The sequence below is a fragment of the Phascolarctos cinereus genome, unplaced genomic scaffold, assembly GCF_003287225.1.
Source record: "Phascolarctos cinereus isolate Bilbo 61053 unplaced genomic scaffold, phaCin_HiC Scaffold_4;HRSCAF=312, whole genome shotgun sequence".
Lineage (NCBI taxonomy): Eukaryota > Metazoa > Chordata > Mammalia > Diprotodontia > Phascolarctidae > Phascolarctos > Phascolarctos cinereus.
The window spans coordinates 339,328,495-339,347,063 of NW_027555847.1; the positions used below are offsets into that span (position 1 = coordinate 339,328,495).

The 18,569-nt window shown below is 38.5% G+C and overlaps 1 protein-coding gene across 1 annotated transcript in view; it reads left to right on the top strand.

Annotated features, from left to right (window-relative positions):
- CDC20B (cell division cycle 20B) overlaps positions 1 to 18,569 on the top strand; it is a 41,554-nt gene that overhangs the window by 17,982 nt on the left and 5,003 nt on the right. Inside the window, exons 5-9 of the mRNA XM_020997195.2 lie at positions 2,290 to 2,486; positions 3,306 to 3,400; positions 12,128 to 12,350; positions 17,300 to 17,425; positions 17,897 to 18,014. Coding sequence (XP_020852854.2) covers positions 2,290 to 2,486; positions 3,306 to 3,400; positions 12,128 to 12,350; positions 17,300 to 17,425; positions 17,897 to 18,014 — 759 coding nt within the window. The remainder of the gene's footprint in view (positions 1 to 2,289; positions 2,487 to 3,305; positions 3,401 to 12,127; positions 12,351 to 17,299; positions 17,426 to 17,896; positions 18,015 to 18,569) is intronic.

The window sequence follows — 18,569 nt, forward strand, 5'->3', positions numbered from 1 at the left end:
CCCAGGTAAAGGAGAAAATATTGCAAGTAGCCAGAAAGAAACAATTCAAGTATTGTGGAAACACAATCAGGATAGCGCAGGATTTAGCAGCTTCTACATTAAAGGCCCAGAGTGCTTGGAATATGATATTCCAGAGGTCAAAGGAATTAGGATTATAACCAAAATCACCTACCCAGCAAAACTGAGTATAATCCTTCAGGGGAAAAAAAAATGGATATTCAGTGAAATAGAAGACTTTCAAGCATTCTTGATGAAATGACCAGAGCTGAATAGAAAATTTGACTTTCAAATACAAGACTCAAGAGAAGTGTGAAAAGATAAACAGTAAAGAGAAATCATAAGTGACTTATTAAAGTTGAATTGCTTACATTCCTATATGGAAAGAGGATATTTGCAACTCATGAGACCTTTGTCAGTATTAGGGTAGTTGGAGGGGAAAAATATATATTTATATAGCTAGCTAGCTAGATAGATGGATAGAGAAATAGAGAGCACAGGGTGAGTTGAAGATGAAGGGGTGATATCTAAAAAATAAAATTAAGAGGTGAGAGAGGATTATGCTGGGAGAAGAAGAAAGGGAGAGGTAGAATGGGATAAATTATCTCATAAAATAGACAAGAAAAAGCGTTTACAGTGGAGAAGTGGGGGAAGGTGAGAGGGAATGAGTGAATCTTATTCTCATTGGATTTGGCTTAAGGAAGGAATAAAATACACACTTAATTGGGTATGGCAATCTATCTTACCCTATAGGAAAATAGGGGGGGGTTAAGAGAGGGAGGATGATAGAAGGGAGGGCATATTGGGGGAGGGGGTAATCAGAAGCAAACACTTCTCAAGAGGGACAGGATTAAAAGAGAATACAATAAATGGGGAGTGGGATAGGATAAAGGGAAATATAGTTAGTTTTTCCACAACATGCCTCTTATGGAAGTGTTTTGCATGACTATGCATGTATAACCTGTATCAAATTGCTTGCTTCTGAATGAGGGTGGGTGGGGAGGGAGGAAAGGAGAGAATTTGGAACCCAAAGTTTTAAAAACAAATGTTAAAAATTGTTTTTACATGCAACTGGGAAATAAGATATACAGGCAATGGAGTATAGAAATCTATCCTACCCTACAGGAAAATAGAAGGGGAAGGGAGTAACAGAAGAGGGGAAGATAGAAGGGAGGGCAGATTAGAGAAAGGGGTATTTGGAATACACGTCATCTTGGGGGGGGGGGATGAGATGGAGAGAAAATTTGAAACTCAAAATCTTGTGGAAGTGGATGTTGAAAACTAAAAATAAATTTAAAAAAAGAATGTAGATTGGTGCATTTTAATAAGTAATCAAATATGATTTATTTCAGTAGGAAGAGATTTCTAATAACCTAGGCTAGAAAGGAATGCCAAAAAACCTTCTTATTTTATAGTGGCAGCTAGGTCATGCAATGGATAGAGCATGGGCCCTGGAGTCAGAAGGACCTGATTATTTCAAATCTAGCCTCAGATACCTACTAGGTGTGTGGTCCTAGGCAAGACACTTAACCCCAGTTGAATCCAAAACACCCCAAAACAAAAAATGGAATAGTTCTTTCCTCTTGACAGTCAGTCTCCATCTGGTGGAGATGGGATTCAAAGTTATGTCTCCTCCCAAATACATTATATGATATATTATGAGAGCAGCATGTTTGTAACTGCAGGGTTGGGGTGGGATGTTGCTCATATGCTAATAAAGTAGTAAAGGAAAGTGTCCTGCTCCTTTAGCCTCTTATCAGATGCCCTTGACCTAACCAAAAAATGGAATTGTTTCCTGGACTGCCATTAGTGTGTATATTTGGGTTCCATTCTCTTCTCTCTCACTCACTTGGCAAATCCACATTTATAAAAAGAGAATAATAATGCTTGCCCACTCATGCCTCACAGCATTAAGATTAAATGCATTGAAAAAGTCAGATAATGACTTTATCTCACTTATGTAAGTCTAAGAGATGTTTACTCTAGGATTCTGTTATTGCTAAAGAAAATGATTTATTATAGCTCTTTCTTTTCCTCCCTCCCTCCTTCCCTCCCTCCCTCCCTTCCCCCTCTTCCTCCCTCCCTTCCCTCCCACCCTTCCTTCCTCCCTCCCTTCCCTCCCACCCTTCCTTCCTCCCTCCCTTCCTTCCTTCCTTCCTTCCTTCCTTCCTTCCTTCCTTCCTTCCTTCCTTCCTCCTTCTATCCCTCCCTCCTCCCTCTCTCCCTCCCTCCCTCCCTCCCTCCCTCCCTTCCCTTCCTTCCTTCCTTCCTTCCTTCCTTCCTTCCTTCCAGATCTAAACATCCTAGACTGGAATTCTGAAGGTCTTCTTGCTCTTGCCCTTGGGTCTGCTGTACACATCTGGAATGGTGAAGGCCACGACAGGATGGGAAGCATAGACTTGAGTCCCTGGTCCAACTACATCTCCTCAGTTTCCTGGATAAAAGAGGGAGCCTCCCTGGCCATTGGCACCAGTGAGGGAGAAATACAAGTACTGAATGTTTTGTTTTTACATACATTTTTGATCATGTTAGACCAACAATATTTAATCTTTCAAAGCTCTTTTTAATTGGTAGGTTAATATGAAATGTAAACTCTTGAATAGGAGAAGGATTTCTCCTATTCTCCTATTCTCCTTCTCCTACTGTGGATTAAGGGGAAGTGGCATTAAAATTCTTTCCTGGGGGGTTTAAAGCATCCCTGTTGTCCTTATCTTCCCTCACTTTCTTTTTCTTCTTTCCTTCCTTTGATGTGGGTCAAGCTTTCTTCTTATACCCCATATTTATGCAAGGAAGAATTGTACAACATTAAAGTTTCGTTCATCACATAGATTAGAATACTGGCAACATTGCTGGCTAGCAGACCCTTAGCTGTAAAAGAAACAAATACTTGACTTCTTATGGGGAACATGGAGGAGACCAATTGACTTTTACAATCTGCTTCTAGACAAACTGCAGCTAGAGCTCAAACAATTTTAATTATTTATAATTATATTATATACAATTATATTATTTAATTATGATTTTTATTTACAATACTTTATAATAATTTATTTATATAATTTATACTATATTATATATAGTATATACTTGTATACATATTATTTAATTATAAGTTTTTAATAATAGCCAGAGAGGGGGTGTGGCCAGGGCTAATAATGCTGTCTTGACCATCAGCCAACAGAATACTGGCTTCCTCAAAATTAACTGATTCATTAATAACCAGCCCTGCACAGATTGAATTAGGTTTGTAGAAGCACCAACAGAACACTGATGTGGTTATAATGTATTTATTTCTTTTCTATCCCCAGTTATGGGATATGGTGACTAAAAAGAGGCTGAGAAATATGGTTGGTCATATTTCAGTAGTTGGGGCTTTGAGCTGGAATCATTGTGTCCTCAGCAGGTGAGAAATACACTGATGGAGCCAATGATGTTTAAACATCTTGCAGGTGTGTGTGTGTGTGTGTGTGTGTGTGTGTGTGTGTGTGTGTTGTGTGTGTTTAATTGTAATTGAGCAGTGGGGCTGGGTTAGCAAAATGAATCAATTTAAAAAAAGATCAATAGGGACTTTGCTTTGGGGAGCCAAGATGGAGGAGTGAAAAGGTAGTCGCTCTAACTCTCCCCTATCAACCTCTGAAAATCCAGAATATATCACCCCAGAAAAAAACCCTGGAACAGCTGAACTAGAAGAAAGACGGGGAGCAGCAGTACAGCAGCCCAGCAAAAGGAGTTTCCCAGTGCCTCGGCAAAAATAAGGGAGGCAGAACTATGAAGGGCCCCAGGCGGATAAGTACCCTGCGGCATTCATCTAAAAGGAGGTGAAGAAAACAATCTAAAGGCTTCCTAAAGCCCTGGCCTTGCTGGTTCCAGCCCAACACCAGATGAGCTGTCAGAGCCCTGCAGCCTTGAATTGTGAAGAAATCCTGAAGCCCAGGTGGTAGAATAGGCAAACACCAACACCTGGACCTCCAAGTGCCTCAGTGAAGGGGGTGGGGAACCGGTGGAAACCAGCTCAGAAAACCACCAGGTGCCTAGCCACTGTAACACAAAGGAATCTCCCAGTGCATTAGCAGAAACGAGGGAGACAACACTGCAGGGGGCCCCAGGCAGATAAACACCCAGCAGCACCCATCTAAAAGGAGCTGAAGAAAGCTAAAGGAAAGGAAAAGCAGGCAACCTAGAATTGCCTGAAAGTTCTAGCCTTGCTGATTCCAGCCCAACACAAGGTAAGCTGCCAGAAACCTACAGCCTGCAATTCCCAGCATAAGAGGCCCCAGAAAGCAAAGCCAGTGACCAAGACCTAGGCTCCCAAAACAAGAAGCTTGGGTCAGTACCCTCTGTTCCCCAGCAGGAGAGCTCAATCTTTTTAAAGGCCAGGGAATAAAGAAACACCATGAGTAAAAGAAACGTACCATAGATTCATATTATGAGAAGAGTGAAGATCAAGACAGAAATTCTGAAGAGGACAACATTGTCAACAAACCCACATCTGCAACAACAAAAGGGAATATGAACTGGTCTGAAGCCCAAAAAGCCTTCTTAGAAGAGCTCAAGAAGGATTTTAATAGTCAAATGAGAGAGGTAGAAGAGTCCTTCAAAAATACAATTGGCCAATTGGAAAAAAAATACACTGAAGAAAACAAGTCCCTAAAAAACACAATTGGCCATTGAAGAAGGAAGGACAAAAACTAACAGAAGAGTCACTGAAGAAAACAAGTCCCTAAAAAACACAATTGGCCAATTGAAGAAGGAAGTACAAAAACTAACAGAAGAAACAATCTGTTAAAAACTAGAATTGGACAAATGGAAACTAATGTCTCTATGAGAGAGCAAGAATCAGTCAAACAGAAACAAAAAAATGAAAAAATAGATGAAAAGTAAAATACCTCATCAGTAAAACAACCGACCTGGAAAATCGACTCAGGAGAGACAATTTAAAAATTATTGGACTACCTGAAAATCATGATGAAAAAAGAGCCTGGACAGTATCTTTCAGGAAATCATAAAGGAAAACTGCCCAGAAGTCCTAGAACCAGAAGGGAAAATAACCATAGAAAGAATCCACCATCACCCTGAAAGAGATCCCAAATTGACCAAGGAATATAATAGCAAAATTCCAAAATTACCAGATGAAAGAGAAGGTGCAAGCAGCCAGAAAGAAACAATTTAAATATCATGGAACCACAGTCAGGATTACACAGGACCTTGCAGCTTCTACATTAAAAGACCACAGGGTGGAACATGATATTCCATAAGGCAAAGGAGATTGGAATGCAGCCAAGGATCAATTACCCAGCAAAAATGAGCATCATTTTTCAAGGGAGGAGATGGATATTCAATGAAATAGGAGACTTCCAAACTTTCCTGATAAAAAGACCAGAGCTCAACAAAAAATTTGATCTTCAAGTACAGGACTCAAGAAGGACTAAAAAGGTAAATGGGACAGAAGATACAATATGTTGTTAATAAGGGGGGGGTGTTTAAACCCTACAAGGGAATATGACACTTGCAACCCTTGAGAACTGTATTGTTATTACACCATGTTAAAGGAATACATAAAGAGGGTGGATATTAGTTGACTTTGATGTAATGATAAAAAAAATCTAATCAAGTGGGTTAAATGGATCCAAATAAGTGGATCAATCTGATCTTAGAAAATGTACTGAGAAAGGAGGAGGACAAGGGTAAATTACATTACAGGAAAAGACACAAAATCCTATTACAGCAGAGGGAAAGAAGGGGGGGAGCATTGTTTGAACCTAACTCTCATCAGATTTGGCTCAAGAAGGGCATAACATAATCAGTTAGGTAAAGAAATCTAACTTGCACAATAGGCAGTAGGAGGGGAAAAGGGGAAAGAAAAGGGAGGGGGAAAGAAGGGAGGGAAAAGCAGTAAGAGTAAAGGGAAGAAAAGGGAAAGGGATAATAAAAGGGGGAGGGACTGAAGGAGGCGTGGTCAAAAGCAAAAACTAGTGAAGGGGGAAAGGAAAAAGGAGAAAGAAAAGCATAAATGGGGGAAAAAGGATGGAGAAAAAGACACAGATAGTAATCATAACTGTGAATGTGAATGGGATGAACTCTCCCATAAAATGGAAATGGATTGCAGAATGGATTAAAAACCATAATCCTACAATATGTTGCTTACAGGAAACACATTTGAAAAAGAGTGACACATACAGGGTAAAGGTAAAAGGCTGGAGCAGAATATATTATGCTCAGCTGAAGTAAAAAAAGCAGGGGTAGCAATCCTGATCTCAGACAAAGCAAAAGCAAAAATAGATCTAATCAAAAGAGATAAGGAAGGAAACTACATCCTGCTAAAAGGCACCATAGACAATGAAGTAATATCATTACTAAATATATATGCACCAAATGGTATAGCATCCAAATTCTTAGAGAAGTTCAGGGAGTTACAGGAAGAAATAGACAGCAAAACTATACTAGTGGGGACCTGAACCTCCCCCTCTCTGCACTAGATAAATCTAACCACAAAATAAACAAGAAAGAAGTTAAGGAGGTGAATAGAACATTAGAAAAGTTAGGTATGATAGACCTCTGGAGAAAACTGAATGGGGATAGAAAGGAATATACTTTTTCTCGCAGTACATGGCACATACACAAAAATTGACCATGTACTAGGGCATAAAAACCTCACAATCCAATGCAGAAAGGCAGAAATATTAAATGCATCCTTTTCAGATCATGATGCAATAAAAATTATATGTAATAAAGGGCCATGGAAAGATAGACTAAAAATAATTGGAAACTAAATAATCTAATCCTAAAAAATGGTTGGGTCAAACAACAAATCATAGAAACAATCAACAATTTCATTCAAGAGAATGACAATAATGGGGGAAGCTTTATATCTCTAAATGCTTACATAAATAAAATAGAAAAAGAGGAGATTAATGAATTGGGCATACAACTAAAAAAACTAGAAAAAGAACAAATTAAAAATCCTCAACTAAACAAAATTAGAAATATTGAAAACCAAAGGAAAAATTAATAAAATTGAAATTAAGAAAACTATTGAACTAATAAATAAAACTAAGAGCTGGTTTTATGAAAAAACAATAAAATAGATAAACCTTTGGTTAATTTAATTAAAAAAAAGAAGAAAAACCAAATTACTAGTATCAAGAATGAAAAGGGAAGCTACCACCAAGGAAGAGGAAATTAAAACAATAATTAGGAATTATTTTGCCCAACTATATGCCAACAAATTTGACAATCTTAGTGAAATGGATACATATTTACAAAAATATAAATTGCCCAGATTAACGAAAGGAAGTAAAATACTTAAATAACCCCATCAGAAAAAGAAATTGAACAAGCCATTGATGAACTCCCTAGGAAAAAATCTCCAGGGCCAGATGGATTTACATGAATTCTATCAAACATTTAAAGAACAATTAATTCCAATACTATATAGACTCTTTTGGAAAATAGGTGAAGGAGTCTTACCAAATTCTTTTTATGATACAAATATGGTGTTGATACCTAAACCAGGAAGAGTCAAAATAGAGAAAGAAAATTATAGACCAATTTCTCTAATGAAAATAGATGCAAAAATTTTAAACAAAATACTAACAAATAGATTGCAGCAACTTATCACAAGAAAATGCTGTATGACCAGGTAGAATTTATACCAGGAATGCAGGGTTGGTTCAATATTAGGAAAACTATCAGTATCATTGAGCATATCAACAACAAAACCGACAGAAACCACATGATCATCTCAATAGATGCAGAAAAAGCTTTTGATAAAATACAACACCCATTCCTATTAAAAACACTAGAAAGCATAGGTATAAATGGAGTCTTCCTTAAAATAATAAATAGCATATATCTAAAACCTTCAGCAAGCATTATATGTAATGGGGACAGGCTAGAAGCATTTCCAATAAGATCGGGGGTGAAACAAGGATGTCCATTATCACCACTTATTCAATATTGTACTGGAAACCTTAGCTTTAGCAATAAGAGAAGAAAAAGAAATTGAAGGCATTAGAATAGGCAAAGAAAAACAAAGCTATCACTCTTTGCAGATGACATGATGATATACTTAGAGAATCCTAGAGAATCAAGTAAAAAACTACTTGAAATAATAAACAACTTTAGCAAAGTTGCAGGCTATAAAATAAACCCACATAAATCATCAGCATTTCTATATATTACCAACAAAGCCCAACAGCAAGAGATAGAAAGAGAAATCCCATTTAAACTTACTGTAGACATTATAAAATATTTAGGAGTCTACCTCCGAAACAAACCCAGGAACTCTATGAACACAATTACAAAACACTTTTCACACAAATAAAATCAGATCTAAATAATTGGAAAAACATCAGTTGCTCATGGGTAGGCCGAGCTAATATAATAAAAATGACAATCCTACCTAAGCTAATTTACTTATTCAGTGCCATACCAATCAAACTACCAAAAAATTATTTTATAGAGTTAGAAAAATAATAACAAGATTCATTTGGAAAAACAAAAGGTCCAGAATATCAAAGGAACTAATGAAAAGAAATGCAGGGGAAGGTGGCCTAGCAATTCCAGATCTTAAATTCTATTATAAAGCAGCAATCATCAAAACTGCTTGGTACTGGCTAAGAAATAGGGAGGTGGATCAGTGGAATAGGTTAAATATGCAAGACACAGTAGTCAATGACTATAGTAATCTATTATTTGATAAACCCAAAGACCCCAGCTTCTGGGATAAGAACCCACTCTTTGAAAAAAACTGCTGGGAAAACTGGAAAAGAGTATGGCAGAAACTAGGCATAGACCCAAATCTCACACCATATACCAAAATAAAGTCAAAATGGGTTCGTGACTTAGATATAAAGGCTGATACCACAAGTAAACTGGGAGAACAAGGAATAGTTTACCTATCAGATCTATGGAGAACAGAAGAATTCATGACCAAACAGGAGAAGCAAAATGGATAATTTTGATTACATTAAATTGAAAAGTTTTTGCACAAACAAAGCCAATGCAACTAAGATTAGAAGGAAGGTAGAAAATTGGAAAAGAATTTTTACAACCAGTCTCTCTGATAAAGGCCTCATTTCTAAAATATATAGAGAATTAAGACAAATTTATAAGAACACAAGCCATTCCCCAGTTGATAAATGGTCAAAGGATATGAACAGACAGTTCTCAGATGAAGAAATTAAAGCCATCTATAGTCATATGAAAAAATGCTCTAAATCGTTATTGATTAGAGAAATGCAAATCAAAACAACTCTGAGGTACCACATCACACCTATCAGACTGGCCAACATGACAAAACAGGAAAATGATAAATGTTGGAGAAGATGTGGGAAAATTGGAACACTAATCCATTGTTGGTGGAGTTGTGAAATGATCCAACCATTTTGGAGAACAGTTTGGAACTATGCCCAAAGGGCTACAAAAATGTGCATACCCTTTGATCCAGCAATAGCACTTCTAGGGCTATATCCCAAAGAGATCAAACAAATGGGAAAAGGACCCACATGTACAAAAATATTCATAGCAGCTCTTTTTGTGGTGGCAAAGAATTGGAAATTGAGAGGATGCCCATCAATTGGGGAATGGCTGAGCAAGTTGTGGTATATGAATGTAATGGAATACCATTGTGCTATAAGAAATGATGAACAGGCTGACTTCAGAAAAGCCTGGAAAGACTTATATGATCTGATGCTGAATGAAGTGAGCAGAACCAAGAGGACTTTGTACACAATAATGGCCATTTTGTGCAATGACTAATATTGTTAAACTGAACCCTTCTCAGCATTACAAGGTTCTAGGACATCTCCAGAGGCCTCAGGATGGAAAATGCTGTCCACATCCAAAGAAAGAACTATGGAAGTCGAATCGCTATCACTTATTTTTACCTTCTGTTGAGTTTTGTTTCCTCTCTCTGATGGTTCCTCTTATTGGTTTTAATTTTTACTTACAACTTCACTATGGTGAAAATATGTTTAATGGGAATGAAAATGTAAAGCCTATATCAGATTGTGCGCCGTCTTGGGGAGGATGTGGGGGAAAAAGGGGGAGAAAAACTTTCATCTCAAAAGCATATGGAAGTGATTGTTGATAAATCAAAATAAATTAATAAAATTATTAAAAAGAAATAAAAAAGATCAATGAGTCAATCATTGTATTTTTGTATCTTCAGATATTCACGCGTAGAAATGGTATAACTGATTACCTCAAGTGCTTTCTGCAAATGTTCCTCTTGAAACCTGTGGGCTCAGTATTAAGGACTATATTGTTTAAATGTAAAACTCTTTCCAAATAAAAACTTCTTTAGCAGGACTTTTCTCCCATACACACTAGTTGATGATCCTCTTGGAGATCATATGATCCTTGCTATGATTTCCATTACTTTTGTATTAAAATAAGTTTTATGGAACATTGTCCTGTTCCTTAATCTAAAAATTTTAGGTCTGTCACATAAATCAATTTATCTCTGAAAAGGAAATTTCAGGCAGAAGTTTCATTCTTAGTTATTCAAAGGATTTCTAAATGAGTCAGAAGTGACCAATAGCATCTATTTAACAGGGGTAGGAACCTGTGTCCTTGAGAACACATGTGGCCATCTAGGTCCTCAAGTGCAGCCCTTTTACTGAATCCAACCTTCAGAGAACAAATCCCCTTAGTAAAAGGATTTGTTGCATAAAACTTGGACTTAGGCAAAAGGCCGCACCCAAGGGCCTTGAAGGCCATGTGGCTTTGAGGCTGCAGGTTGTCCATCCTGGATATTATTTTTTTTTAAATGATGTTTTATTAATGTCTATTACCTTTATATGACGTTCATTTCCTATTGTTCTTCTAGATTGAACCCTTCCTTTTTACAAGGGCATCTGTTATAGATTCTGTATTTGAAAATGTTCGCAAAATTTTGTCCTAGTAGCCCCTTACCTCTCTGCCAAGAGGGAGAAGGTATGCTTCGTTATCTTTTCTTTGGGATCTTCATTTTTTTCTGTTACTCAGAGTTCAACTCAGAGTTCCTTTTAGTGAGTTTTTAAAATTTATATTATTTTACTCACTGTGTATATTGTTCTCTAGTTTCTATTTTGCTCACATTAATTCATACAAATCTTCCCATAGTCATCATTTTTTGAAGCACAATAATATTTAATTATATTCTTTATTACACTATGAATTTATTTTAATTCTTTACACATATGCTCCTGACAATAAGACTATCATAAGATGTCACAATTTACTCATATCAGCCCTAGATAAATCTAAAGAAAATGAACAAGAAGAAAGTTAATGACATGAATAGAATTTTGGAAAAATTAGATGTGATTGACCCTTAGCAATTATTGAATGGAAACAGGAGTATTCATATTTCTTTTTTTTTTTACTTTATTAATCCATTTTGATTCATCAACAATCACCTCCATAAGCCCCCAAGTCCCAAACTTCTTTCCCCCTCCCTCCCCCTGCCCCCCAAGACAGCACGCAATCCAATACAGGCTACATGTATACATTCCTACCAAAGAGTATTCATATTTCTCAGCTGTGCATGGCATCTTTACAAAAGTTGATCGTGTCTTAGGACACAAAAATCTCACAAATGCAGAAAAGCAGAAATATTATATGCATCCTCTTAAAAGTATTAAAAATTAATGAGAGACTAAATAACAAATCCTAAATAACAATCCTAAAGAATTATTGGCTCAATGAAGAAATCATAGAAGCAATAGAAAATTTCATTAAAGATAATGACAATGATGAAAAAAATGTTTCAAAATTTTGGGGATATAGCCAAAGTAGTTCTTAGGGTGAACTTTTATTAACAACAAAAAAAAAAAGAGAGAAAGAACAAATCACTGAATTGGGAACAGAACTAAAAATATTAGAAAAATGAATAAATTAAAAACCTTTGAATATATTCAAATACCATACTTTTCTAGCCATTCCCTGACTGTTTTTTGCTGCTACAAGGAGTCAATAGCATCTATTTTTGCTAAAGATCATTCTAGGGATCTTTGGATAATTTTATCACTGATTCATGGAAGTCCCCTTGTATTTTCTTGATGGGCTCAGAATTCTTGTACAGTTTATGTAGTTGAATATAACCTGGGAGGCGATGGTCAACCATGCTTCTTTTTTTCCCATACAGTGGTTCAAGACTGGGCCATATTCATCATTACGATGTTCGAATAGCTCAGCATCACATTGGGACACTTCGACATAAGAGAGCTATATGTGCCCTGAAGTGGTCACCGAGTGGTAAGCTGCTTTCCAGTGGTTGTATTGATGGGCTATTGAATATATGGCCCTATGATCCTGGTGCCAAATTCTGTCAACCACTAAAAGTCCTACATCATTCTACAGCAGTTAAGGTAAGAAAGTCAAAAGCTCTTTTTGGTTAAAGAGTATTCAGTTCAACAAATTGGAGTATCTAGATGGTGTAGTGGATAGAGTGCCAGGCCTGGAGTCAGGAAGACTCATCTTTGTGAGTTTGAATCTGGCTTCAGACACTTACTAGCTGTGTGACCCTGGGTAAGCAACCCTGGTTGCTTCAGTTTTCTGATTTGCAAAATGAGCTGCAGAAGGAAATGGCAAATCACTCCAGTATCTTTGCCAAGAAAACCCCCCAAAGAGGTCATAAAGCGTCAGACACAACTGAAAAAGGACTAAACAACAACTTCAACAAATACAATTTGATTAGTGTTTATTAAGTACTTATAATGTATTAGTCACTGAGGGTCCCAGAATAGATGACAAAAAAAGAGAAAACAAACAGCCCCCCCCCTTAGTCTTACTACCCCCTCCCCATTCTAAATAATAATAGTTTACATTTACACAGCAATTCAAGATTTGCAAAGTGTTTTACATACATTAACTCATTTGCTTCTCCCAATAGTCCTGTGAGGTCAGTGCTACAGGTATTATTAGACCTAATGAGGAAGTGTAAGCTCAGGGCAGTCACATGACTTGCCCAAGGTCATACAGCCAATAAGTGGCAAAAGTAAGATTTGAACCCCCCCCCCCCATCTCTCTTCACTTCAGGTCCAGAATTTTTTCCCTTATACTACGCCATATTCCTCCAAAGTATAATACTTTAAGCATGTGATAGGGGAAAGACAGTGGTTTCAAACTCAAAGAGAAATGGTGGGGCAGGAAGGGGAGAGAGCAGTTAACCATGTATAAGGATCCGTCTGGGTGAATATTGAGTTAGAAAACCAAATATTAACATAAGTGTGCTTTATTCCATTTCTGTTTATTTTGTTTACTTCTCTATTTCATTTTAGTCGGGTTCACATCACTGGGCAGTATTGTAGCACTGAGGAGTGTTGGGCCACACCTGGCCATGGGTTGTAGTTGTCGTTCTACAAGAGGAACATCAGGGAGGGGATGCCATGACTTGCAAGTGAATTGAATTGAAGTTAAGGAGGGCTGTGTAAAGTCAACAGCCTCACTCTTTCCTTCAGAGCCATCTGGGTCCAGTGGCAAGGCATAGATCAGGATGACTGGACGTGGCCCCAGATGCAGTGGGGGACCTTGGCCTTTTTAAGCTAAAGTCTTTCACAGGTCTCAGTTTGACTGAGGCAGTGCCCATTCAGTAATTAAGGCTAGGTAAGAAATGAGGCAAAGAATGGCCTCTTGCACCTAGTCAAAAAAAAAAAAGTCAGGGTTTCTGGCCCAAGCACAAACAATTGCTATTTACTCTGAGCCTTCAGGGCCCAAACAATGACCACCTGAGGCTTGGGCTGGGACCTATTATTGGCCAATCAATGATAGCCAGAGTGATTTGGGTTTAAGGCATGGTCCTTAAGAAAGAAATCTAGCCAATAAACCCCAAGATATCTTGCAAGGTTTCATTGATCAAAATTTATATTCTTTTGGGCAGAGCACCGGCATGTTTATAGGAAGGAAGAGAAAACTTTTGACTAGGCAGATATTGAGGAGGTACCTCCTGGCATAGGTTTTGAAGAGATAAAAGTATTTAAACAAGTAGCGATGACTAGGGTGGTTTACATGAATGTGGAAACAGGAGAATTCAGGATGAGACGGCGACTAGATAGAAACCCAGCTTAGCTGGAATATAGCAAATGTGGGAAAGAGATATAAAATAAACTTGGAGACAGATTGTTGAGGGCCTTAAGTTCCATGCTAAAGAGATTGTATTATATCTTAAAGATCATAGGGAGTTGAAAGTTCCTCAACATGGTTCATGTGACCAGGCTGATATGATTACAGCTCTGTATTAACTTAAGGCAATGGGGATGGAATGCCCCTCACATGTAAGGAGCTAAAATCTCTTCTGTCTAAGGAAATATCTATGGAGAGGTAGTCTCCGCATGTAATCTACAAATAAAAGGATATAACATAAAATATTAATCATTAATATTCAATACAAAACCAATTCAGTAGCCACTATTTCCTTTATGTAACAGTGGAAATAAATAGTAACAAAGAAAGAACAGGGAGTGTGAGGATGAAAGAGACACTCTGTACATAAACACAGCAAGTGCTGGGCATTGCTAATCTGTTGCAAGAGTCCGTTTTCCCTTTTAATTCTTTCTTCTCAGGAAGAATCGAGAAAACTCCGCAGGAATGGAGTACTTCACTCTTGCTGCTTTCTTTTCTTACTCAGAGTCATGGCAGAGAGTTTTAATCTCTAAAACGGATTTGGAGTCATCTCACCAAACCTAGTCCTGTCATCACCACATCTGTCATCACCACTCACACAATCTCTCTGGGCCCAGCAGCAACTCCATTGTTAATTGCAGTGGCAGGTGCAATAGTTACGGCTTCCTCTCACTCTTTGTGTGAAATATCAGGGGGGCAAAAATCAGGAGACCAGCTAAGTAGTGTTGTTTTGTTTTTTCTTATGATAAAATCTACCTGATGGCAAGATGTAAGATAGGGATTTCTGTGCCTTTCACAGAGATTTCTGAGAGAACAATGCCTCTCTTCTGGCATCTTTCTCCCAGAAATCTCTGTGAAAGGCACAGAAATCCCTGGCTTACAATTTCAGTGCTGGTGGGATTCTGGGAATGCATCTTTCATTTCTCAACTCCATATTGACGCTGATGAAAGGTTACGTTAGGAAGATTATTTTTGTCAGCTGTGTGAAGAAGGATAATTTGGTGACTGAAGACACTGGAGGCAGAGAGCCTATTTAAAAGGTTATTACAATAACTGAGGCAAGAAATGATATAGGCTTGAGATTAAGATGTTTGGAGTATACGTAGAGAAGAGAGAGGACAGATGGAGGAGAAATTGTGGACATGGCTTTCACAGCGGTAGCTGATTGGATTTGGGAGGTGAGAGAGAAGGAGTGAAAAATGACCAAGGTTTTGAGCCTGCTTGACTAGAACTATGGCAGTGCCATCAGCAGAGATAGAGAAATTCGGAGAAGGGCTGGGTTTGGAAGGAGGAGAAGATGGGGAGTTCTTTTTTGAAGTGGTTTAATTTGAGATGCTGGCTGGACGTTTAAGTGGAGATGTCTGCCAGATAGTTGGAGATAGAGGGCTGCTGCTCAGGTAAGAGAAAAGAGTTTGACGTACAGATTTTGTAGTTGTTTATATAGAAGTAATCAATGGAGCCATGGTAGTACATGAGTTTCTTAAGGAGAGGAGTGAGGAGGCATGAGGACAGAGCCTTGGTGGACACTACACTTAGGGGGTGGGAGGAGGACCATGAGTCCACAAAGCCTGCCCAGTGGTTAGGAGTGGTTATATAAGTGTGAGGAGAACCGAGAAGGTAAGTGTCTTGGAAACCAGGAAGGAGAGCATAAAAGCAAAGGAGGAGGTGGTCAACAGTATCAAATGCAGAAAGGTCAAGGAAAAATATTTTTGGACTGGATCTGGGATTTCCTTGATATTAGAAATTCTTGATGATGAACCCCCTCGACCAGTAAAGCTCAGCACCTACTTCTTCAACTTATGGTTTTAGAGAATTGTCTGGGGCACGGAAAAATTAAATGACACACCTGGGGTCACCCAGCCAGTGTCTTGCAGAGGCTGGACTTGAAGAGGCAGTGTGACATGATAGATAGAGGGTCGTCTGAGTCAGAAAGTTCTGGGTTCAAATTCTGCTTTTGAAATTTACCACTGTATGACCATGAACAAGTCCCATAACCTCTTTAAGCCTTCCTCAACTGTGAAGTCAGGAGGTCTGGGGTCTCTGTTAGCTGTAAATCTGGGGTCCTATGCACCTAAGTCTTCCTGGCTCCAGGACTGGCTCTCTACACACTGTGTGTCATGCTGCCTCTCGAAGAAAGATTAGAAACATGGCATTAGAGAGAGTGGAGTGGTTGGGGCTCAGTAATAAGCGAAAGGTGAGAAAGCAGCAGCAAGAATCATAGACTGCTCTTTCTGGACTATTAGCAGTGAAGCAGGGCTAGCCTTGAGGGTGTTTTGTTTGTTTTAGGAGAGGGAAGACTTGAACATGTTTATGGAAAGCAGAGAAGGATCCAGGAGAGAGGGAGAGATTGAAGACCAGAGAGAATAATTGATGGAGTAAGGTACAAGTGGATATGAAAGGGTCTGGGATCCAGGGTGTAATAGGACTGTGTTTGTTCATCCTTTGTTCCTGAAGGAGACCAATGACGTCAGGAGGGTGATGTCTTGACTTGCAAGTGAGTTGGATTTAAGTGAGACAGAGTTGTGCAGAGTCATCAGCCTCAGACCTCCAGAATCATCTAAGTCTAGTGGCATTAGCTTTGGCAAGGAGGCAGACCACCTTATTCTTTGAAGCCAAAGGGAAGGAAGAAAGGAAGGATGAAGAAGTAGATTCGGAGGAGTAGAAGGAGGGAAGAGGTCTGAAGCTCATGATGGATGGCTTTGGGCTTCTCAGAAAAGTAGCAGACAAGATTGTGATGAGAAAGGGTGATGGGGCTGGAGGAGAGAAGTTAGGAATAGAGGCTGTGGGGAATTTGTCATGGAGTCAGAGAGTGACGGAAGAACTGCTGTGCAGTTGGGGTGTGTGTGTGGGGGTCAGTATGTGATGTTCTCCCCACTTCTAGATTACCCCCACCATTTATACTGTATACATAAGCTCCTTGAGGGCAGGGACTTTTTTTTTTTTTGCTTTTCTTTAACTATCCTTTGCATAGCATAATGTCTAGAACATAGTAATTGCTCAGTACTTGTTGGTTGATTAATAATTAGCTTGAATAGAGATTGATCTTCAGACAGTCGCCTAATTAGCACTGATCTACTGACCTAATTGATGCATATACCATTTCATGGGGTCCTCACTTCTACTAGAGGGGAAGGATTTCTTTATTGACTGTGCAAAGTATTGAACTTACAAAATGAAAACTTATCTACACTTAAAGGCTATGAACTGGTGTCCTTGGCAATCTGAAATCCTTGCTGTTGGAGGAGGCATGAATGATGGACATTTACATGTCTGGGATATGGACACTGAGAACAGCATCCAGACTCCATGTACAAAATCACAGGTAAACTCATGAAACAGATTTGAACTTCTGCATTCATTTTGGTTCTTCCAGTATTTTAAATAACATTTTGTGGCGAAGTGAAGGGTCCAAATCATACCTTTCCTTACTTGCTGATTATGCAAAAGTGTCAATTTGCCAAAACTTCTTTCCTGTATAGCTCTTTCATCTAGTAATGCTATTTTCATTATTTAACTTGCCTCTTTTCATTCACCTACTCCTCACTTCTCACCATCACTTTGCCAGGGAAATAAGACAAAAGGCCAATTCCAGCTCAATGCCTCTTACACCATACTCAAGGGTATGGGTGGCATCCTTGTTCTACAGTGGTTTGGATGAGTAGAACCAGAATAGACTTTCTTCCCTATAGAAAAACTACCCTTTTGAGACTGTTATTCAGACTGTATTTCAGACTGTGTTTATGACTGAAACAAAAATGGTCACAATTCTATAATTTTTTTGAATCTTCAACAGATTTGTTCCCTGATCTGGTTACCTAAGACAAAAGAGATTGCAACTGGCCTTGGTATTCCTAAAAATGAAGTGACTCTATGGAACTATCCCCTCCTGACCCAATCTGGTGGATTTTTTGGTAAGTAAGTGGGTGAATCAAATATGTGGTCCTACAGTCAGTAAATTTTTATTAAGCCCCTATTATGTGCTAGATGTACCCTACTATGTGCTAAGCTCTGGAGATACAAATACAAAGAAAGATAGTTCCTGCCCTCAAAGAACTTAGAATTTATTTGGGGAAGACAATAGATAAAAAGAAACTGAAAAGCAATGGTGAGGGATGAGAAGGGGAATGAGGGGAAACCAATTACTCTTCTTTAATTGGCATGAAAAATGGAGTGGAGAGGGAATAACTTACTGGAATTTGACTGAGGTTGGTTGGTTGTCGTTTCAAATCTTTGGGCCTCCTTCTCTTGGCATCTAGTTATGGGGGATATAGTGACAACATTAGGCAACTGAACTCCAATTCTGAGCCCCCTTAGGACCTTGTGTCGCAACCCACCTCACCTCACATCAAATGCAAAAAACGCTACCTGGAAGGGTGGGAGATGAGACACCATGACAGGGCTAAATTTCTAGGTGTGAAACTTTGATTCATCGATGCTAGATGTGATGTGGTCACTCAAAACCCTCA